The sequence below is a fragment of the Protopterus annectens genome, chromosome 13.part0 (genome assembly GCF_019279795.1).
Source record: "Protopterus annectens isolate FY-2018-M chromosome 13.part0, PAN1.0, whole genome shotgun sequence".
Taxonomy (NCBI): domain Eukaryota; kingdom Metazoa; phylum Chordata; order Ceratodontiformes; family Protopteridae; genus Protopterus; species Protopterus annectens.
In genome coordinates, this window is record NC_056747.1 from 1369835656 (window position 1) to 1369856724 (window position 21069).

Genomic DNA, 21069 nt, shown 5'->3' on the forward strand with positions numbered 1-21069 from the left:
GGAACCAAGGATGGGGGATATATGTTCTCAGATGCCCAAAAACTACCACTTGTGGAGAACCTGGGATTTTGTGTTCACACAAAAATATAACTGCACAACATCCTGCAGTTACACCAGCAGTGTTCCCATTCTATTTACTCCACATGTATATCACAGCAAGAGCCATGTCTTATAAAAGGTTCACATGTATTTCACAGCAGGAGCCACATCTTATAAAAGGTCCACATGTATATCACAGCAGGTGCCACATCTTATAAAAGGTCTACATGTACATCACAGCATGTGCCACGTCTTATAAAAGGTCCACATGTACATCACAGCAGGTGCCACGTCTTATAAAAGGGTTCACATGTATATCACAGCAGGAGCCATGTCTTATAAAAGGTCCACATGTATATCACAGTAGGAGCCACGTCTTATAAAAGGTCCACATGTATATCACAGCAGGAGCCATGTCTTATAAAAGGGAATAGACTGTGCACCGAAAGACTGAGGAATCATTTCTTCATTGTCGCGCCATTTTCATATTCTGACATTAAGAAAAAGGATTTTCTTACACAAACAAGTGTCACTGTATAACAGTGCAAAGATGAAAAAAATTAAATGGGTTTTTCATCACAAATTAGATGTACCTTCAGTGTAATCACACTGCTGGGAAAAGGAAAGCCACAATGTTTTGAAAAGTGGTACCCTGTTAAAAGAAACCCTTTTTAATAATATTCATGTCTCTTTTGATGTTTGGTAACTATAAACTAGTATGTGATTTTTAGTGGTACAGTAAATAAAATAATGAAACAATGACAACATTAACAATCTTTTAAAATCACACATTAGAACAAAGAATGACATCTATCTCTTTAGAACTTGTGTTAGTTTTAGCGGTACTAATCAGGATCTGGGAGGGATCTATTTAGCATTGAAGTGCAGAGCACACATTTACACTAAGGATTTATGTCTCTTCTATGCTTACTATTTATTTATTATTTATTTATTGACATTTGATTACTGGGAAAGTCTGAGTGGGTAAAAGCCCATTTTCAGCAGAGGCCTGTGAGAAAACCTCCAAATTATTACAAAACATTTTAAGAATCATAATTTTCAAAAATAAAACAGAAACATCCGCAGTTTAAATAATTATAACAAAGTAACATTAATAAAACAAAACATTTGTTAAGAATCGATACAAAGTATATGCCAATCATTTAATATTTAGAGAAATTTTAGACAGTTTGTAGAGAAATTAAAGGTAAGTTGGTCCAATGCAAACAGGAACTGTATATGAAGAGAGGGAAAAACAGGCTTATGGTATATTTAGTGTCACGGAAGAGAATTAGATAGCAGTAAGGAGGTAAGTGGAGAAGGGAGTGTAAGGAGGTATAAGGAATGAAAAGGTACGTGTTCACATTTACGGATATAGGTTATCCTGGTTTTGAGCAAGAACAGAGCCAGATTTTAGTTAGGAAGTCTTTCAGAGTGGTTTTGAAAGATGGGATGGATGGTATCAACCTGATGGCTACAGGTAAGGAGTGCCAGACCTTAACAACCTTTACAAGTACATACAATACCCAACAGATTTACTAGGCTTAGAGAGAGACAGGAGTTTTTGGTCACTGGACTGCAATGACCAACTGCGAAGATAGTTGTGTTGAATGTTTTTTAGTGCTGCGAAGGCAGCTGGACACTGGATAATTTTATAGTGGTAAAAGGTTGTGTATGTTAGTTGATGTGACAGTTATAACTAATTTAGGCTTTTCAGTGTTGCACAGTGGTGGGTTCTGAAAGGGCTATGTGCTGCACATTTAGCAACTTTGTTATAGCATTGTTCAAGTTTTGATTTTTACGAAGCCTGGAGGCTAGTAAGGGCGGAAGCACCATAAAGAAGACTGGGGAGGAGATAAGCAGTGGCAAGTGTAGCTTTAGTTGCATTGGTGAGAAAGGTTTTGGCTCTGTAAAGCATTCCTAGTTTTTGATGTGCTCTTCTTATGCAATTTTGCATGTCGAATGTAAGATTATCATCCAATATCACTCCTAAACGTTTGCTATGAGAAGTGACTTCAATGGCTGTATTATAAAGAGAAAGGACTTTAAATTTAGTTTTTAAACAACAGGTTCAAAATTAGCAGCCTAGAACAACTGTGCATATGAACCTGAGAGTTAAGCATGCAGGCAAGCTGCTTGGTGCTGCAACGAGTTCAGAATCTAAAGTGCAAGTGATAGAGGCTTCTACAAACACACACACAAACACACAAACAGACAAAGCATCTGCTGCATCAGCTTTGCAGCTACACAGTTGCTTAAGTCAAAACAGTAACAGCTTTGTTATGCTTTGTAAAGTTTAAGACAAGGTATAAAATCAGTCACCAGACTGGGCTGGCTAATCAAACAGCATTATCTCTAGAGCAGGTTAAATGTAAAGCAAAGTATGAACGACATTGCTGGTGTCTTCTGTATAACTGTGTCTCATTGGTCATGGCTGTAGACATGCTGAAGGAATAAATCTTCCTCATCCTCTGTGAACTCCCTATTGCAGTAGGGGCAGTCTCGCATGTGGCTTTGAACATGCTGGTGAAATTCGAATTCAGCCAAGTGTGGAAAGTTTACAGCACATATTGGGCAAAGGCTGGTCTCTTCAACCTGTAAGGGTTAAATGAAAGGCATAAATAAAACATGTTATACTTGGTTTCGTAGTTGTGCAGTATGGTGGTTTTGAAATACTTAACTTTTTGGAAGGCAACAGAAATCCTCTCTGATGTCAGTGTCACTTACTGTCATGTAATAAAACCACTAAAGATCTTTCAGTCAAGAGTGAAAACCTAAGCAGCACCCAATGAAAACTCTTGTAACTCACTCCACTGACCCGTGACCTTGGTGCTAGTTAAGTTACTTCACTGACTGGTGACCTTGGTGCTAGTTAACTTATTCCACTGCCTGGTGACCTTGGTGCTAGTTAAGTTACTCCACTGACTGATGACCTTGGTGCTAGTTAGGTCACTCCAATGACTGGTGACCTTGGTGTTAGTTAAGTTACTCCACTGACTGGTGACCTTGGTGTTAGTGATTTTAGTTAGGGATACAGGAAGCATGGCTATCTAAATGGAGAGTTTTTAGTCTCCATGTTAAAAAAAAGTAAGTGATGGCTTTGCCCATCCAGTTGAATTTCAGGCTTTGACATCATGGGCATCAACAAGTTTCAAAGACTCGCCTTAAATAAGCAGCAAAGCCTAATATTGTCTCACTCACTGACGTACGTGAAACAGATAATGAGATTCCATTCCAGTGTATGTCACTCAAGATTCTTACCTATTCCAAGGGTAGCCTGAGCCTCCCTACGCACCTAGCAGTGCTGCTGAATTGAGTCACAGTTGAGTGCAGCAGCTCTGTTTGTATGTCAGACCTGGTACTGCAGGCAGGGAACCAGGTTTGTTACACAGGCAGAGCTGTATGGCCCAGTGCAACATCTCCATCTGTGGAAGTGGACTGCCTTCATTCACTATGTAAAAGAAGAGGGACACTCACGTGGGGCTACTAATGCACCACAGATTTAAATCTATTTTTTAAGAACACAGTAACACAAACCTGTTCCCAAAAGAATTCAGGGTACAGCTCAAAACACACACAACTGTGCATACAATCATGCAGACCATGGCGCTCTCTCAGGCAGACTCCCAACACCTGCAGCACAGTTCCACCACTTAGAGCTATGTACTGCAGGCAGTCTTGGCTTCCCACCACATACTGCCAGAAATACCTAGTCCCACAGACAGGTGGAGCTACTGCTTCACCTACATGTCCCATTGACTTAGCAGGATTTAATAAATATAGTCCCATCATACACTGCCAGAAATACCTAGTCCCACATACAGGTAGAGCTACTGCTTCACCTACATGTCCCATTGACTTAGCAGGATTTAATATACAGTCCCATCATATACTGCCAGAAATACCTAGTCCCACATACAGGTGGGACTGCTGCTTCACTTACATGTCCCAATGACTTTAAGAGGATTTAATACAAAGTCAGCCTTATACATTGGCGATCCTTGCCAATATACAATGTTAACTTCAGGCAGCACTGCAATCCAGATTCTGCTTTCTGAACTTGGCTTACAGCTCCGGCAGTTCCCATTAGCTTAGACTCGGTGGGTATAGCCACAGCCCTATCTTTTATAATCAGGTGTAAAGTAACTTGTTTTTGTGGAGTGTTACTCCATGCCTGATGTGTTTTGCAGTACAGCCCTTTATTTCAAAACTGACTTCCCTTAAGCTAGCTGCATTCATACTAGTTTTGTTACAACATTCCAACTACCCAACTCTAAATCAAAACTCAGCAGTGTTGCTTTACAATTTTTAATAAGGTAATGCCAGGGAGGGTGGCCTAATGGTTAAGGTGTTTGCCTTACAAACACAAGGTGCAGGGTTTGAGTCTCACAAGGGATAATTGGCTAGGCTTAAAATGGCTCGCAAGGGCAGTTAGCTTAGTACTAATCTATACCACATAGGTGGTAACCCATTAAGTACAGAGAAAGTAATTAGGGATCTGGGGACCCAAGTTGATAGCAATCTCTCCTTTGACAACCACATTGCCAAAGTGGTTAGAAAGACCTTCTACATATCCCACCTCAGCATGAAAGGATTCACATCTAGATCAAGAGAGGTAATCGTGCCCTTTATTCATCCCTCATCAGGCCCATCATAGAATACAATGCCCCCTTTGAGATGTACCTTACCCAACACCTGCAGCAATTAGAAAGACCCCAAAAGTACCTCACCAGGAGGATCAAGAGACTCAAACAGATGCCATATGCTGCTCGGTTAAAGAAACTCCAGCTCTACTCAGTTGCATACCGCCTACTTCGAGGCGATCTATACCTGACATATAAAGCTATGTCCAACCCAGAATTAATGGACATTCTCCACCTCAGTAAATCTAAATCCCTTAGAGCCATGTGCTCGAGGGACTTGAACCTCAGCACAGAAATAAATAGAACATGCTGGAGGGACAGATTCATAACCCAGAGGCTCCCTTCGCTCTGGAATAGAATTCCAATTCATGTTAGGCAGAGCACCTCACTGACTCTCTTCAAGAAGAATCTTGATGAGTGGATGGGGGATCGTAGGTTTGTCCCGGGGATTACTGCCGTGTCACTATTAGACAGAGGCACAGTAAACTAAACTTTAAAAAGGGCACAGTATACTCAAATCAAGGGGTGGCGTAAGCCAAACATAATCGGGCTAGGCTTATAAATGCCCCAGGGCAGATAGCCTAGTATGAACCTATGAACCTAATAGCAAAGTAATAAGTACATACTGCTTTCCTGCTGTTCCCATATAGAAGCAACTGATTAAGGGTTGAACTGTAATATCTTGGCAAACTTAACAGTGTCTCCAATCAGAAGACCATGACAGTTTGTTAATGTGTTTCAACTACATTTTATTTTGTGTCTTGAGTTTTTTTAATACTTAACAGTGACAATTGCAGTTTTTGGTACCGACTGTCTTTTTTCTTGTGCTGTAGTGACTCCCCAGTCAGCATTTTACCTTTCTTATTGGTGCAGACTGAAAACAGCACTATTACCGACACCGACCAGAGTTCACTTTGCAGAACTAATTACTTGGTTTTGGATCTTGGTGCCTTTGCCCCTGTTTAACCTCAGTGAACTTTTAGATTGTGTACTACAATAAGGGCAGCAGCAGAAAAACTACAACACTGAGTCAATCAATGCTTCCTTTACTGACCCTCTGTTTTATGGGAACAACCATTTTATAAAGCAGATTTAAGCACCTGCATGGACTTTCTTTAGCTTACCTTTTAATATTGATGCCCTTCTGCCGCAGTAAAAATATTTTAATTCCTAAAACCAGTTTTTGAATGAATGTGCCTCAGTATCTATGGATTTACATTTTACCCTTCTGCTCCTGTTCACTCTGACTGAGAAGTCCACTGTTTTTATTTTTAAAGAGCAGAGGATGTCAAGGTGCCCCACTGAGATGAACTAAAACATCAGCTCCAGTTAACGAGTGTAGCCCATATTCCAGTCTACAAAGTATACTTTGTCTACCTGATGAATCTGGGCATCTTGGGACAATGCAGCAATAGCCTCATGTGCACAGACAACCCTCTCCTCCTACCACCCAACACTACGACCTGTGAGAGATGAGCTTATGTAGCCAAACTGGAAGCAAAGCTCTCTTCACCAAAGCCTGGCCTAGACAGTCAAGAGGAGAAGGTAAGCACTTGCACCGCACCACACTCATCACATAGTCCCTCAAAACCTACACCACCAAAACACACACACCTACATTCGTGGAGGCTCTCACTACAAATCTGCCCAAACAACAGAGACCTTCAAAGCAGAAATGCAATCAGCCTCCACCCCCCCCCCAACACAACCCAAATGACACATAGCCCACATACTCAGTGTGCCAGTCAACTACAGCCCATAAGGCATAACATACCCGACACTCTAGTCATAGGTGACTCTATAGTCAGGCACACTGATGTTCCACTCACAAGGCTAAACAAGGAAAAAGTTACTGTCAGCTGCCTGTCAGGTGCCAGGATCTGCCACATAACGCATGCACTCAGGTCACTCCACAACAAGTACAAATATGACTCTGTCATTGTCCATGTTGGTGTGAATGACCTGAGATGTACCTTCCTGGACTACATGAAAAGAGACATGGAGGAGCCCTCCAATCTTGTAGCCCAGGCAGGTATGAACCTAGCCCTGAGTAGCATCCTGCCATCACCCAGAATGATACCACACTACATGGACAAAATGATTGACTTTAACAATTGGCTAAGCTTCTGGTGTCATTCTAAGGGAATCCAGTATCTGTCTGCCTGGGATGACATGATCGACAGACCACGCTGCTTTGCCAGAGATGGCCTGCACCTGTCGCCCTTGGGATTCCAGATACTGGCAAAGGCTCTTGCCACCCCTATAGTGCCTTTTTTAGGCAAGGTTCAAATGATAAATTCACCACTGTAACAGGTACAAGCAAGCAAAATCTGAGGGTAATGCTACTCAATGCTAGACGTCTAAACCTCAAAATGCACTCACTCAAGGCACTCCTTAAAATGGAGAACACTGACATCTGTGCAGTGACAGAGACCTGGTTCAAAGCTACAGAGAGAGCACCCCTGCATTACCAGGCTAGAATTCATACCACACCTTTCGGTCAGCAAACCCGGACCGAAACACTAAAGGTGGAGGTGTGTCCATATTCCTTAAGGATATCTACACCTCCAAGCTAGTTGCTCAGCATAATGCATCCGAGATTATCCAAGTTCAACTAACTCTGGGCAAAGTGGCAATCCAGACTGTAGCTTGCTACAGACCCCCCACCATGCCCCAGGATCCCCACTCCTCTTTTCTTGATACACTGGAAAATATTAAGGTACAACCCAACACTCTAATAATGGGTGATTTCAACTACCCTACCATTAACTGGGAAAACTACTCATGTACCAACTCTTTTGCTCAACGTTTTCTGGAAATCATCAATTCCAACGCCTTGGATCAACACCTCCATGAGGGGCAGCAATATCCTAGACCTGGTCATCACCAACATGGGTGACCGGTGTTCCACACCAGAGGTCAGCTCCTCGTTGGTCAGATCCGACCACAAGCTAATCACCCTAGATATCCACATCCCGCTCCCACCCCCCATTAGGAAAACAACCGTAAAGAATTTCTCCAAAGCCAACTTCATGCTTAAGACAGAAGTGGCAAACTTCATGACACCCATGCAGATGGACAATAGAGGTATGACTGCTGAATCCTACACAAATGCACTTTATAAGCACTTACACAACTGCATGGATCCTGCTATCCCTAACAGAACCAAGATGCTATCCTCCAAAAAAAGGAAGCCAGTCTGGTGGCCTTCTGCCATAAACAAACTCTACAACAGAAAAAAGAAACTGTTGCAAAAAAGAGTAAAATCCCACGATTGGAGGAACTCCCTCATCAGCCTCAGTAAGAAGCTGAAATCCCTCATAAAATCCTCCAAAGCTAGTTATGAAAACAAAATTGCCACGGATTCTAAAGACAACCACAAAGCATTCTATAGCTCTTTCAAGAATCTCAATGGCAACACTCAGATCTGTTCTGAGTTACAGCACAATGACACTAAATATTCAGAACCAACTGATATTGCCAACATCCTGGCAGATAGGTTCAGTGCTAAATTTACCCCCCTCTCACCCTCTAAAGGGCTCATCTTTATACTGGAAGAATGCACAGTTCCTGTAATCATGGCTGCACAGGTAAAAACCTCTCTCCAAAGCCAAGAACACAGCATCCATGGGACCTGACAACATCCCAGGCTGCCTTCTACATGAACTACAGAATGAACTGGCACCCCATCTAAGCATCATGTTCAATCATAGCCTCACCTCAGGCTTTCTGGCCAATGAATGGCGCACCATGACATTTATCACACTCCACAAAGGGGGGGGGGCCCAACAGACCCCGGGAACTACCGCCCCATTAGCCTGACGAGCCTGGTCTGCAATGCCATGGAACATATCATCATGGAACTCATAAACAAAGACATTGGAGATCTCCAAACTCTGGACCCCACACAGTTTGGGTTTGTAAAAGGCAGATCATGTCTCCTAAACCTGATAGACTTCTTTGAAGTAGTCACCAAAGCCATAGATGAGGGTAAGGTGGTTCACACAGCCTATCTAGATCTCGCCAAGGTGTTCGACACCATCCCCCACTATGGAATTATAGATAAACTCACTAAACTAGGTATATATCCCTAGGTCACAAGATGGGTTGCCAACTGGCTTAATGACAGAACCCACACTGTGAAAGTAGCAGACTCCAAATCAGACTTCAGACCAGTGACAGGTGGAGTACCACAGGGTTCAGTCCTGGGTCCTCTCCTGTTTGGTATCTACTTCTCTGAAGTACAGGCTAACACAGAAGGTCTTTGGCTAATTAAATCTGCAGAAGACTGCAAACTAGGAGCCATAATCGAAACTCCTAACGATGTGGACATCCTACAAAAGGGCCTCACTGAGACAGATGCCTGGTGTCAAAGCTATGGTCACAAGCTCAATGCCAAAAAGTGCATTGTCATCCCCTTTGGTAAAAACTCTGTACCCATGAACTACCACATAGGAGGTAGTCTACTTAACACCGAAAGTGTGATAAGAGACCTTGGGACACAGGTGGACAGTAGTCTCTCCTTTGATAATCACATTGCCACAGTGGTCAGGAAATCCTTCTACGTGGCACACCTCATCACAAAAGGTTTCTCATCCAGAAAATAAGAGGTCATTGTTCCCCTCTACTCATCATTCATTAGACCCATTATAGAGTACAACGCCCCTTTTGGTATGTACCTCACAAGCATCTACAACAACTGGAAAGGCCGCAAAAATACCTCACAAAGAGGATTACTGGCCTCAAACAGATGCCTTATGCAGACCATCTCAAAAAACTCCAGTTTTACTCCATCGCATATCGCCTACTCAGAGGCAATCTCTGCCTAACATACAAAGCTATGTCAAACCCAGAGCTGTTGGACATGCTCCATTTAAAGAAATCCCAATCCCTCTGAGCTACACGCTCTAGGGACCTAAACCTTGTCACCATAATAAACAGAACATGCTGGAGGGATAGATTCCTGTCCCAGAGACTTCCCATACACTGGAACAGACTATGTCAAACAGAGCTCCTCATTAGCACTCTTCAAGAAAAATCTTGATGATTGGATGGGTAATAGGAAATTCACCCCGGGGATCATTTCTGTGGTTCTGCTTGACAGGGGCACAGGAAAATAATTTTCTTGGGTGGCGAAAGCCAGGGTACCTTTTTGGCTAGGCTTGTATAAGCCCTAGGGCCAATAGCCTAGTACCTACCTATGAACCTATGAACTTATAATTAGTGAGTAGGACTCATCTCCTTGTTACCCCCCTGTTGCCCCCTCCTGGAGCATGTTAAGTATGTTCAGGGCAACCGTGTGCCTCAATTTCTTATTACAGTTATGTTCCTGTCATGGTTGCAAAACTCTGCAACTATCCTTTACTGTAAGAATTCTGTGCTGAAGTTTGCAACTTTTAGCCTGCCTCTGAATAATCTGCAGCTCTCCCTGTAGTCTTGCCTTCTAGCTTTTATGTTTGTGTGGTACCCTCTTCTTATTCCACATTTTGTAGTGTTTTGTGAGAAGGCACTCCACAATCCTGCACTGACACACACACACACACACACACACACACACACACACACACACACACAGTGCTGGGTCTAGGACTATTCACTGAAAGAACACTTCACTGAAAGCTCAATTCACTGAAAACTCTAACTGAATCACACTTCACTGAAAGTTATATATGGCCTTTTTCCCCACTGTGGTGCAACCCTGGAGTTAGCATATATAGTAAGGGGGGTTGTGGGGGAGCATAGCCCCCCACATAGTTTGGATATATATTTTGTTCAGAAAAGTGTAATTTATTGTATTTGCAAGTATCCATGGATATAGTTCAAAATATTTAAAATATGTGGGGGCTGTGCCCCCACACCCCCCCCTTACTATATATACTAAGTCCAGGGCTGCACTACAGTGGGGAGAAGGCCATATATAACGTTCAGCGAAATGCATTTCAGTGAACTGTATTAACTGCGCTTTCAGTGATTTGTCCTAGACCCATATATATATGTATATATATATATATATTTATATATATATATACATATATATATATATATATATATATATATATATATATATATATATATATATACACACACATAAATATTTATATCTATATATATATATATATATTAGTTCAGTTTTCCCTAACTCTTCTTCCCATTCTTAGCTCTCTAACTTTCCAGATTAACACCTCTCTATTACAGGACTGGACAAGCCTTTCACACGACATTTTTTGGACTTTTCGTGGGAACTCTCAGTCTCTTCAGTTGCATTGCATTCAGCTCCAGTTCACTGCTTGCCATACCCCCTATTCCCACCCCCCATACCATTACATTTAATCTAACCAAGTCACTCCCCTACATTCCCACCCACTTTACAAGCCAATAGGCTTGGCTCATTAAGCTGTCTCAAAGAACATTACTCAACATGTCTATCCTTAGCCAGTTCAGGTAACCCCTGGAAATCATTGCACGGAGCACACCGTCTGTTACTCTTCCATTGCCACAAACTTTTTTCCTGTTCCTTTTGCTCTTTACAAGTAGTGGGCTACAAAGTCATCCTGCTCATCTTTATTTACAGCTGTACAAGGGATACTGTCTATCAGCATCCCCCTAGCCTAAGTCCGGGCTGACATTCAGGACACTAGGTGAATGACTTCAGTCTCTTAAACAACTGCTGCAAAATTATCTGGGCAAGGACTTCTGTTAGCATATTTGTTGACCTGGAAAGTCCAACTAGGACAGATACTATTTTCAGAGAAGGCCCAGGGAGAAATGCTCCAGATGCATGTCTTTGGAATATAGGAGGAAACTGGAGCACCTGAAGGAAACCCACGCAAATGCAGGGAGGACATGTAGACTTAGAACAGAAGGCATCCCAGCTGAGAATAAAACCGGAGAACCTCTTGCTGTGAGGCAACAACACTGACCACTGCACCATTGCGCTCCCTAAACTCCTGCTCTTAATAACTCATTTGGGTGTTCAGCTAGCCCTACAATGTTTGTCAACACTGATCGCTGCACCACTGTGCTGCCAGAACTCCTGCTCTAATAACTCATTTAAGTGTTCAGCTAGCCCTACAATGTTTGTCAACACTGATCGCTGCACCACTGTGCTGCCAGAACTCCTGCTCTAATAACCTAATAACTCATTTGGGTATTGAGCTACCTTACAATGTTTATATTGATACATACTTCTTTCTAAAACAGTTCCACACTTTATGCTGATGCCTTTCCTCAATCACATGCAGTTTTTGCCTCAAAGTTTTCTTAAACAGCTGAGATCAGTTACATTGACTACCTCAAGATTTCAGAGCAGCAGCAGAACACCACATGCATGGGCTGTGTGATAAATACACTGCTGCCCACTGGTGGCCTACCCACATTACCCCAGCCACTACCTGGATTACTAACCTTACACTTATTAACCCCTCCTCCCAGACAGCTAACCTTAACTTATTAATCCCTCCTCCTGGATAGCTAACCTTACACTTATTAACCCCTCCTCCTGGATCTTACATTTATTAACCCCTCCTCCCAGATAGCTAACCTTACACTTATTAATCCCTCCTCCCAGATAGCTAACCTTACACTTATTAATACCTTTACACTTATTAACCCCTCCACCCAGATAGCTAATCTTACACTTAACCCCCTTCCCAGATAGCTAACCTTACACTTATTAATACCTTTACACTTATTAATCCCTCCACCCAGATAGCTAATCTTACACTTATTAACCCCCTTCCCAGATAGCTAACCTTACACTAATTAACCCCTCTTCCTGGATAGCTAACCTTACACTTATAACCCCCTTCTCCCGGATAGCTAACCTTACACTTACTAACCCCTCTTCCTGGTTAGCTAACCTTACACCATTAATCCCTCCTATCTCCTCACAGATAGCTAACCTAAAGATTTATTAGCCCTTCCTCCAGATAGCTAACCTTACACTTATTAATCCCTCCTCCCAGATAGCTAACCTTACACTTATTAACCCCTCCTGCCAGAAAGCTAATCTTACACTTATTAACCCCTCCACCCGGATAGCTAACCTTACACTTAATAATCCCTCCACCTGGATAGCTAACCTTACACTTATTAATCAATCCTCCCAGATAGCTAACCTTACACTTATTAACCCCTCCTCCCAGATTGTTAATCTTACACTTATTAATCCATCCTTCCTCCTCCTGGACAGCTAACCTTACACTTATTAATCCATCCTTCCTCCTCCTGGACAGCTAACCTTACACTTATTAACCCCTCCTCCCAGATAGCTAACCTTACATTTAACCCCTCCTCCCAGATAGCTAACCTTGCACTTATTAACCCCTCCTCCTAGATAGTTAACCTTACACCCTCTCCTATAGCTAACCTTACACTTATTAACCCCTCCTCCTGGATAGCTAACCTTTCATTTATTAATCCCTCCTCCCAGATAGCTAACCTTACACTTATTAATCCCTCCTCCCAGATAGCTAACCTTACACTTATTAACCCCTCCTCCTGGATAGCTAACCTTTCAGTTATTAATCTCACCTCCCGGACAGCTAACCTTAAACTTATTAACTCCTCCTCTGGGTTAGCTAACCTTACACTTATTAACCCCTCCTCCCGGATAGCTAACCTTACACTTATTAACCCCTCCTCCTGGACAGCTAACCTTACACTTATTAACCCCTCCTCCCAGATAGCTAACCTTACACTTATTAATCCCTCCTCCCGGATAGCTAACCTTACATTTATTAACCCCTCCTCCGAAATAACTAACCTTACACTTATTAACCCCTCCTCCCGGACAGCTAACCTTACACTTATTAACCCCCTCCTCCCAGACAGCTAACCTTACACTTATTAATCCCTCCTCCCGGATAGCTAACCTTACACTTATTAACCCCTCCTCCGAGATAGCTAACCTTACACTTATTAAACCCTCTTCCCGGATAGCTAACTTCACACTTATTAACCCCTCCTCCCAGATTATAGGTCCATAGGTTCATAGGTTTATACTAGGCTATCTGCCCCAAGGCATTTATAAGCCTATCCCGAATTTTTGTGGCTTATGCCACCCCTTATATGAAAAAATACTGTACCCATTAGTTTGTTGTGCCTCTGTCCAGCAGTGACACTGAGATGATTCCTGGGGTAAACCTACGATCTCCCATCCACAGGTCAAGATTTCTCTTGAACAGAGCCAGCGAGGTGCTCTGCCTCACATGGACCGGATTTTATTCCACAGCATAGGAGTCTCTGAGTGATAAATCTATCCCTCCAGCACGTCCTATTTATATCCGTGCTAAGGTTTAAGTCGCTTGCTCTAGTGGTTTTGGTGGATTTGGATTTTTGAGGTGGAGCATGTCCATTAATTCGGTTGGACATGGCCTTGTATGTCAGGCACATGTCACCTCTGAGCAGACGGTATGCACTGAATAGAGCTGGAGTTTCTTCAATCTGGCAGCATATGACAGATTTTGGAGTCCCTTTATCCTTTGGTGAGGAACTTTGGGGTCTGTCCAATTGCTGCAGATGTCAGGTGAGATACATCCCTAATGGGGCATTGTACTCGATCATTGGTCTGATAAGTGAAGAGTACAGGGGAACAATGACCTCACTAGATCTGGATGTGAATCCTTCATGATCAGGTGGGCAATGTAGAAGGTCTTTCTAACCACTTTAGCAACGTGAGTGTCAAAAGAAAGGCCACTGTCAACCTGGGTCCCCAGGTCCCTGATAACCTCTTCTGTGCTTAGTGGATTGCCACCTATATGGTAGCTTGGGGTTACCTTGTTTTTCCGAAGGGTATGACTATACATTTTTGGCATTTAACTTCAGGCCATGGCTCTGGCACCAGCTATCTGTTTCGTGAGTCCCTTCTGAAGGATATCCGTGTCCGATGCACTTTCCACTATGGCTTCAGTTTGCAGTCGCCTGCAAACTTTGTCAGCCAAAGTCCTCCCATGTTGGCCTGTACTTCTGAGAAGTAGATGCCGAACAATAGGGGCCAAGGACCGACCCTGTGGGACACCACTTGTGACCGCTTGGAGTCTGACATAGCGCCAGCAACTCTAACCCTGTGGGTTCTGTCCTTAAGCCAGTTTGCAACCCATCTTGTGACATATGGGTTTACATTTAAGCTGGTAAGTTTTCTACAATACCAGGTGGGGTATTGTGTCGAAAGCCTTTGCAAGGTCAAGGTAGGCTGTATGGACTGCCTTTCCTCATCAATGGCCTTGGTGACTGTTTCAAGAAGTCGACCAAGTTCAAAAGGCATGATCTTCCCTTGACAAAGTTAAACTGGGTCGGGTCCAATGTCTGCAAGTCCCCTATATCTTTGTTTATGAGCTCCATTATGATCCTCTCCATAGCTTTGCAGACTAGACTTGTTAAGCTTATGGGGCGTAATTACCAGGGTCCGTGAGAGGCACCACCTTTGTGGAGTGGGACCACAGTTGCCGTGACGCCACCCTTGGGCACGTATCCTGTGGTAAGGCTGAGATTAAACAGCTGCCTTATGTGCGGTTTAATTCCCTCATTTAGCCTGTAGCACACAGCCGGGGACACCATCCGTCCCATTGATGCTGTGTTTTTAGCTTTAGAGAGAGCAGCTTTCACTCGCATTTGAGATGTCTGGGAGGCTACACCGCTGGGATAGTTATCTCCTTTAGGGGAGAGGGGTGAAGTTTGCACTGAACCTGTCTGCCAGTATGTTGGCAATGTCTGTGGGTTCAGTGATTTTTGTATCATTTTGGACTAATTCTGAGCATATCTGGGAGTTTCCACCCAGGTTCCTAACATAGCTGAAAAGGCCTTATGATTGTCCTTTGAATCCATGGCAATTTTTCTCTCAAAATTGGCCTTAGTTGATTTTATGAGTGCTCATATTTTTTTACTAATAATGATCAGGATGTGACTTCCCTTTATGGATTTTGTTCTATCATGTAATAGCTTTCTCCTCTTATTGTAAAGTTTGTTAATGGCTGGGGTCCACCAGACTGGACGTTTGCCCTTTGTGGAAAGAGTCTTGGTTTTATTTGGGATTGCCTGATCCATGCAGTCCTAGATAGCTACCTTACACTTATTAACCCCTCCTCCCAGTTAGCTAACCTTGGCCGGCACTCCTCGCCCTCCTCCTGTATAGCTAACCTTACACTTATTAACCCTCCTCCTGGATAGCTAACCTTTCACTTATTAATCCCACCTCCCGGACAGCTAACCTTAAACTTATTAACTGCTCCTCCGGGTTAGCTAACCTTACACTTATTAACCCCTCCGCCTGGATAGCTAACCTTTCATTTATTAATCCCTCCTCCCGGATAGCTAACCTTCCACTTATAAACCCCTCCTCCCAGATAGCTAACCCTACACTTATGAACCCCTTCTCCCAGAGAGTTAACCTTATACTTATTAACTCCTCCTCCCGGATAGCTAACCTTACACTTATTAACCCCTCCACCCGGTTAGCTAACCTTACACTTCTTAAACCCTCCTCCCTGATAGCTAACTTTACACTTATTAGCCCCTCTTCCGAGATAGCAAACCTTACACTTATTCACCCCTCCTCCCAGATAGCTAATCTTACACTTATTAATCCCACCTCCAGGACAGCTAACTTTACACTTATTAACCCCCTCCTCCTGGTTAGCTAAGCTTACACTTATTAACCTCTTCTCCAGGATAGCTAACCTCACACTTATTATCCCCTCCTTCCAGATAGCTAATCTTACACTTATAACCCCCCCTCCTAGATAGCTAACCTTACACTTATTAACCGCCTCCTGCCGGATAGCTAACCTTACACTTACTAACCCGTCTTCCTGGTTAGCTAACCTTACACTTATTAACCCCTCCTCCTGGATAGCTAACCTAACATTAATTAGCCCCTCTTCCCAGATAGCTAACCTTACACTTATTAATTCCTCCTCCCAGATAGCTAACCTTACACTTATTGACCCCTCCTCTTGGATAGCTAACCTTACACTTATTAATCCCACCTCCCGGACAGCTAACCTTAAACTACTTAACTCCTCCTCCAGGTTAGCTAACCTTGCATTTATTAACCCCTCCTCCCATATAGCTAACCTTACACTTATTAACCCCTCCTCCAGGACATCTAATCTGACACTTATTAACCACTTCTCCCGGACAGCTAACCTTACACTTATTAACCCCTCGTCCCGGACAGCTTACCTTACACTCATTAATCCCTCCTCCCAGATAGCTAACCTTACATTTATTAACCCCTCCTCCCAGATAGCTAAACTTACACTTATTAACCCCTCCTCCCAGACAGTTAACCTTACGCTTATTATGTCCTTTTCCCAGATAGCTAACCTTACACTTATTAACCCCTCCTCCTGGATAGCTAACCTTACACTTATTAACCCCTCCTCCCAGTTAGCTAACCTTACACTTATTAAGCCCTCCTCCTGGAAAGCTAATGTTACACTTATTAACCCCTCCTCCCGGATAGCTAACCTTTCACTTATTAATCCCTCCTCCTGGATAGCTAACCTTTCACTTATTAACCCCTCCTCCTGGATAACTGACCTTACACTTACTAACTCCTCCTCCCAATTAGCTAACCTTAAAACTTATCAATCCCTTCTTCCTCCTCCCGGACAGCTAACCTTTCACTTACTAATCCCACCTCCTGGGCAGCTAACCTTAAACTTATTAACTCCTCCTGTTTAGCTAACCTTACACTTATTAACCTCTGCTCCTGGATAGCTAAGCTTTAATTTATTAATCCCTCCTCCCGGATAGCCAATCTTACACTTATTAACACCTCCTCCCAGATAGTTAACCTTACACTTATTAACCTCTCCTCCCAGTTAGCTAAACTTACAACTTATTAATCCTGCCTTCCTCCTCCCGGACAACTAATCCTACACTTATTAACCCCTCCTCCCGGACAGTTAACCTTACACTTATTAATCCCTCCTCCTGGATAGCTAACCTTACATTTATTAACCCTTCCTCCCAGATAGCTAACCTTACACTTATTAAACCCTCATCCCAGATACTTAACCTTACACTTATTAACCCCTCTTCCCGGATAGCTAACCTTACATTTATTAAACCCTCCTCCCAGATAGCTAACCTTACACTTATTAACCCCTCCTCCCAGCTAGCTAACTTTACACTTATAAAGCCCACGTCCTGGATAGCTAACCTTACACTTATTAACCCCTCCTCCCGGATAGCTAACCTTTCACTTATTAATCCCACCTCCCGGACAGCTAACCTTAAATTTATCAACTCCTCCTCCGGGTTAGCTAACCTTACACTTATTAACCCCTCCTCCAGGACAGCTAACCTTTCACTTATTAATCCCTCCTCCCAGATAGCGAACCTTACACTTATTAGCCCCTCCTACCAGATAGCTAACCTTACACTTATTAGCCCCTCCTCCCTGATAGCTAACCTTACACTTATTAACCCCTCCTCCCAGATAACTAACCTTACACTTATTAATCCCACCTCCAGGACAGCTAACCTTACACTTATTAACCCCTCCTACTCGTTAGCTAACCTTACACTTATTAACCTCTTCTCCTGGATAGCTAACCTTACACTTATTAACCCCTCCTCCCTGACAGCTAATCTTACACTTATTAACCCTTCCTCCCAGACAGCTAATCTTACACTTATAGGTTCATAGGTTCATAGGTTTATACTAGGCTATCTGCCCAAGGGCATTTATAAGCCTAGCCCAGAGTTTTGTGGCTTTCGCCACCCCTTTATTTTGAGGGATACTATGCCCATTTTTTTGTTATGCCTCTGTCTAGCAGTGACACTGAGGTAATCCCTGGGGTATATCTGCGATCTCCCATCCATTGGTCAAGATTTCTCTTGAACAAGGCCAATGAGTGCTCTGCCTCACATGTACCGGGATTTTGTTCCACAGCATAGGGAATCTCTGGGTGATGAATCTGTCCCTCCAGCACGTTCTATTAATAACCGTGTCAAGGTTTAAGTCTCCCGCCCTCGTAGTTCTGAGGGATCTAGATTTTTTGAGGTGAAGCATGTTCATCAATTCCGGTTGGACATGGCCTTGTATGTCAGGCACAGGTCACCTCTGAGCAGACGGTAAGCGACTGAATAGAGCTGGAGTTCCTTCCAATGGGTGGCGTAAAGACATATTTTTGAGACCCTTTATCCTTTTTGGTGAGGAACTATTGGGGCCTTTCCAGTTGCTGCAGGTGTCGGGTCAGATACATTCGAATGGGGCATTGTACTCAATCACTGGTCTGATGACTCACGAGTACAGGGGGACGATGACCTCCTTGATCTAGATGTAAATCCCTTCATGATCAGGTTGGGCAATGTAGAAGGTCTTCCTAACTACTTTAGCAACGTGAGTGTCAAACGAAAGGTTACTGTCAACCTGGGTCCCCAGATCCCTGATAACCCTCTTTCTGTGCTTAGTGGGTTGCCACCTATGGTAGCTGGGGTAACCTTGTTTTTCCGGAAGGGTATGACTATGCATTTTTTGGCGTTTAACTTTAGGCCATGGCTCTGGCACCAGTTATCCGTCTCTATGAGACCCTTCTGAAGGATATCTGTGTCAGATGTGTTTTCGACTATGGCACCCAGTTTGCAGTCATCTGCAAACTTAGTCAGCCATAGCCCTCCTGTGTTTGCTTGTACTTCTGAAAAGTAGATGCCGAACAAGAGTGGGCCCAGGACTGAGCCCTGTGGGGCACCACTTGTGACAGGCTTTGAGTCTGACATGGCTCCAGCAACTCTGACCCTATGGGTTCTCTCACTTAGCCAGTTTGCAACCCATCTTGCGACGTATGGATTTACATTTAAGCTGATGAGTTTTTCAATGATACCTGAGTGGGGTATTGTGTCGAAAGCCTTTGCCAGGTCGAGGTAGGCTGTGTGGACTGCCTTTCCCTCATCAATGGCCTTGGTGACTGTTTCGAAAAAGTCAACCAAGTTTAAAAGGCATGATCTGCCTTTGACAAAACCAAACTGGGTTGGATCCAAAGTCTGCAAGTCCCTATGTCTTTATTTATGAGTTCCATTACAGTCCTCTCCACTAGCTTTTGCAAAGATCAGGCTTGTCCAAGCTCGATGGGACAGGCACTCCAGGGCTCTGTGGAGGCACCGCAGAAGTGGGAACAGTCAGCTGTGACACCACCCTCCTTGGGTACATATCCTGAGGTGAGGCTAAGATCAAACAGCTGCCCTAACTGCGTTATTCCTCATTGAGTTCGTAGCACACACAACGGGGACACCATCTGGTCCCATGGATGCTGTGTTTTTCAGCCTCGGAGAGCAGTTCTCACCTGAGCGTTAGAGATGTTTGGGGGGCTACAATCCTCTGGTATAGATCCCATATTAATCCCTCTTCCCGGATAGCTAACCTTACATTTATTATACCCTCCTCCCAGATAGCTAATCTTACACTTATTAACCCCTCCTCCTGGATAGCAAACCTTACACTTATTAACCCCTCCTCCTGAATAGCTAACCTTTCACTTATTAATCCCACCTCCCGGACAGCTAACCTTAAAATTATTAACTCCTCCTTCGGGTTAGCTAACCTTACACTTATTTACCCCTCCTCCAGGACAACTAACCTTTCACTTATTAATCCCTCCTCCCTGATAGCTAACCTTACACTTATTAGCCCCTCCTCCCAGATAGCCCCACTTACAACCCCTCCTCCCAGATAGCTAACCTTACACTTATTAACCCCCTCCTCCCAGATAGCGAATCTGACACTTATTAACCTCTCCTCCCGGTTAGCTAACCTTACACTTATTAATCCCTCCTCCCGGATAGCTAACCTTACACTTATTAACCCCTCCTCCTGGACAGCTAACCTTACACTTATTAACCCCTCCTCCCAGATAGTAAAGTTTACACATATTAACCCCTCCTCCCGGAGAGCTAACACACTTATTAATCCTTCCTCCCAGATAGCTAACCTTACACTTATTAATCCCTCCTCCTGGTTAGCTAACCTTACACTTATTAATCCGTCCTCCAGGACAGCTAACCTTACAATTATTAGCCCCTCCTCCCAGATAGCCAACCCATACACGCATAACCCTCCTCCTGATAGCTAACCTACACTTATTAACCCTCCTCCTGGGATAGCTAACCTTACACTTACTAACCCTTCTTCCTGGTTAGCTAACCTTACACTTATCAATCCCTCCTCCCTCCTTACGGATAGCTAACTTACTATTTATTAGCCTCTCCTCCCAGATAGCTAACCTTACACTTATTAATCCTCCTCACAGATAGCTAACCTTACACTTGTGCTAACCCATCCTCTCGGGATAGCTAACCTTACACTTATAAATGTACCACCCGGACAGCTAACCTTAAACGTATTAACTCTCCTCTGGGTTAGCTAACCTAACACGTGATAACC

The 21069-nt window shown here is 43.5% G+C and overlaps 1 protein-coding gene across 1 annotated transcript in view; it reads right to left on the minus strand.

Moving 5' to 3' along the window:
* Positions 1-2103: 2103 nt before the first annotated feature.
* Positions 2104-21069, minus strand: part of CALCOCO2 (calcium binding and coiled-coil domain 2) — a 997525-nt gene continuing 978559 nt past the window's right edge. Inside the window, exon 14 of the mRNA XM_044055399.1 lies at positions 2104-2634. Coding sequence (XP_043911334.1) covers positions 2461-2634 — 174 coding nt within the window. The 3' untranslated portion in view covers positions 2104-2460. The remainder of the gene's footprint in view (positions 2635-21069) is intronic.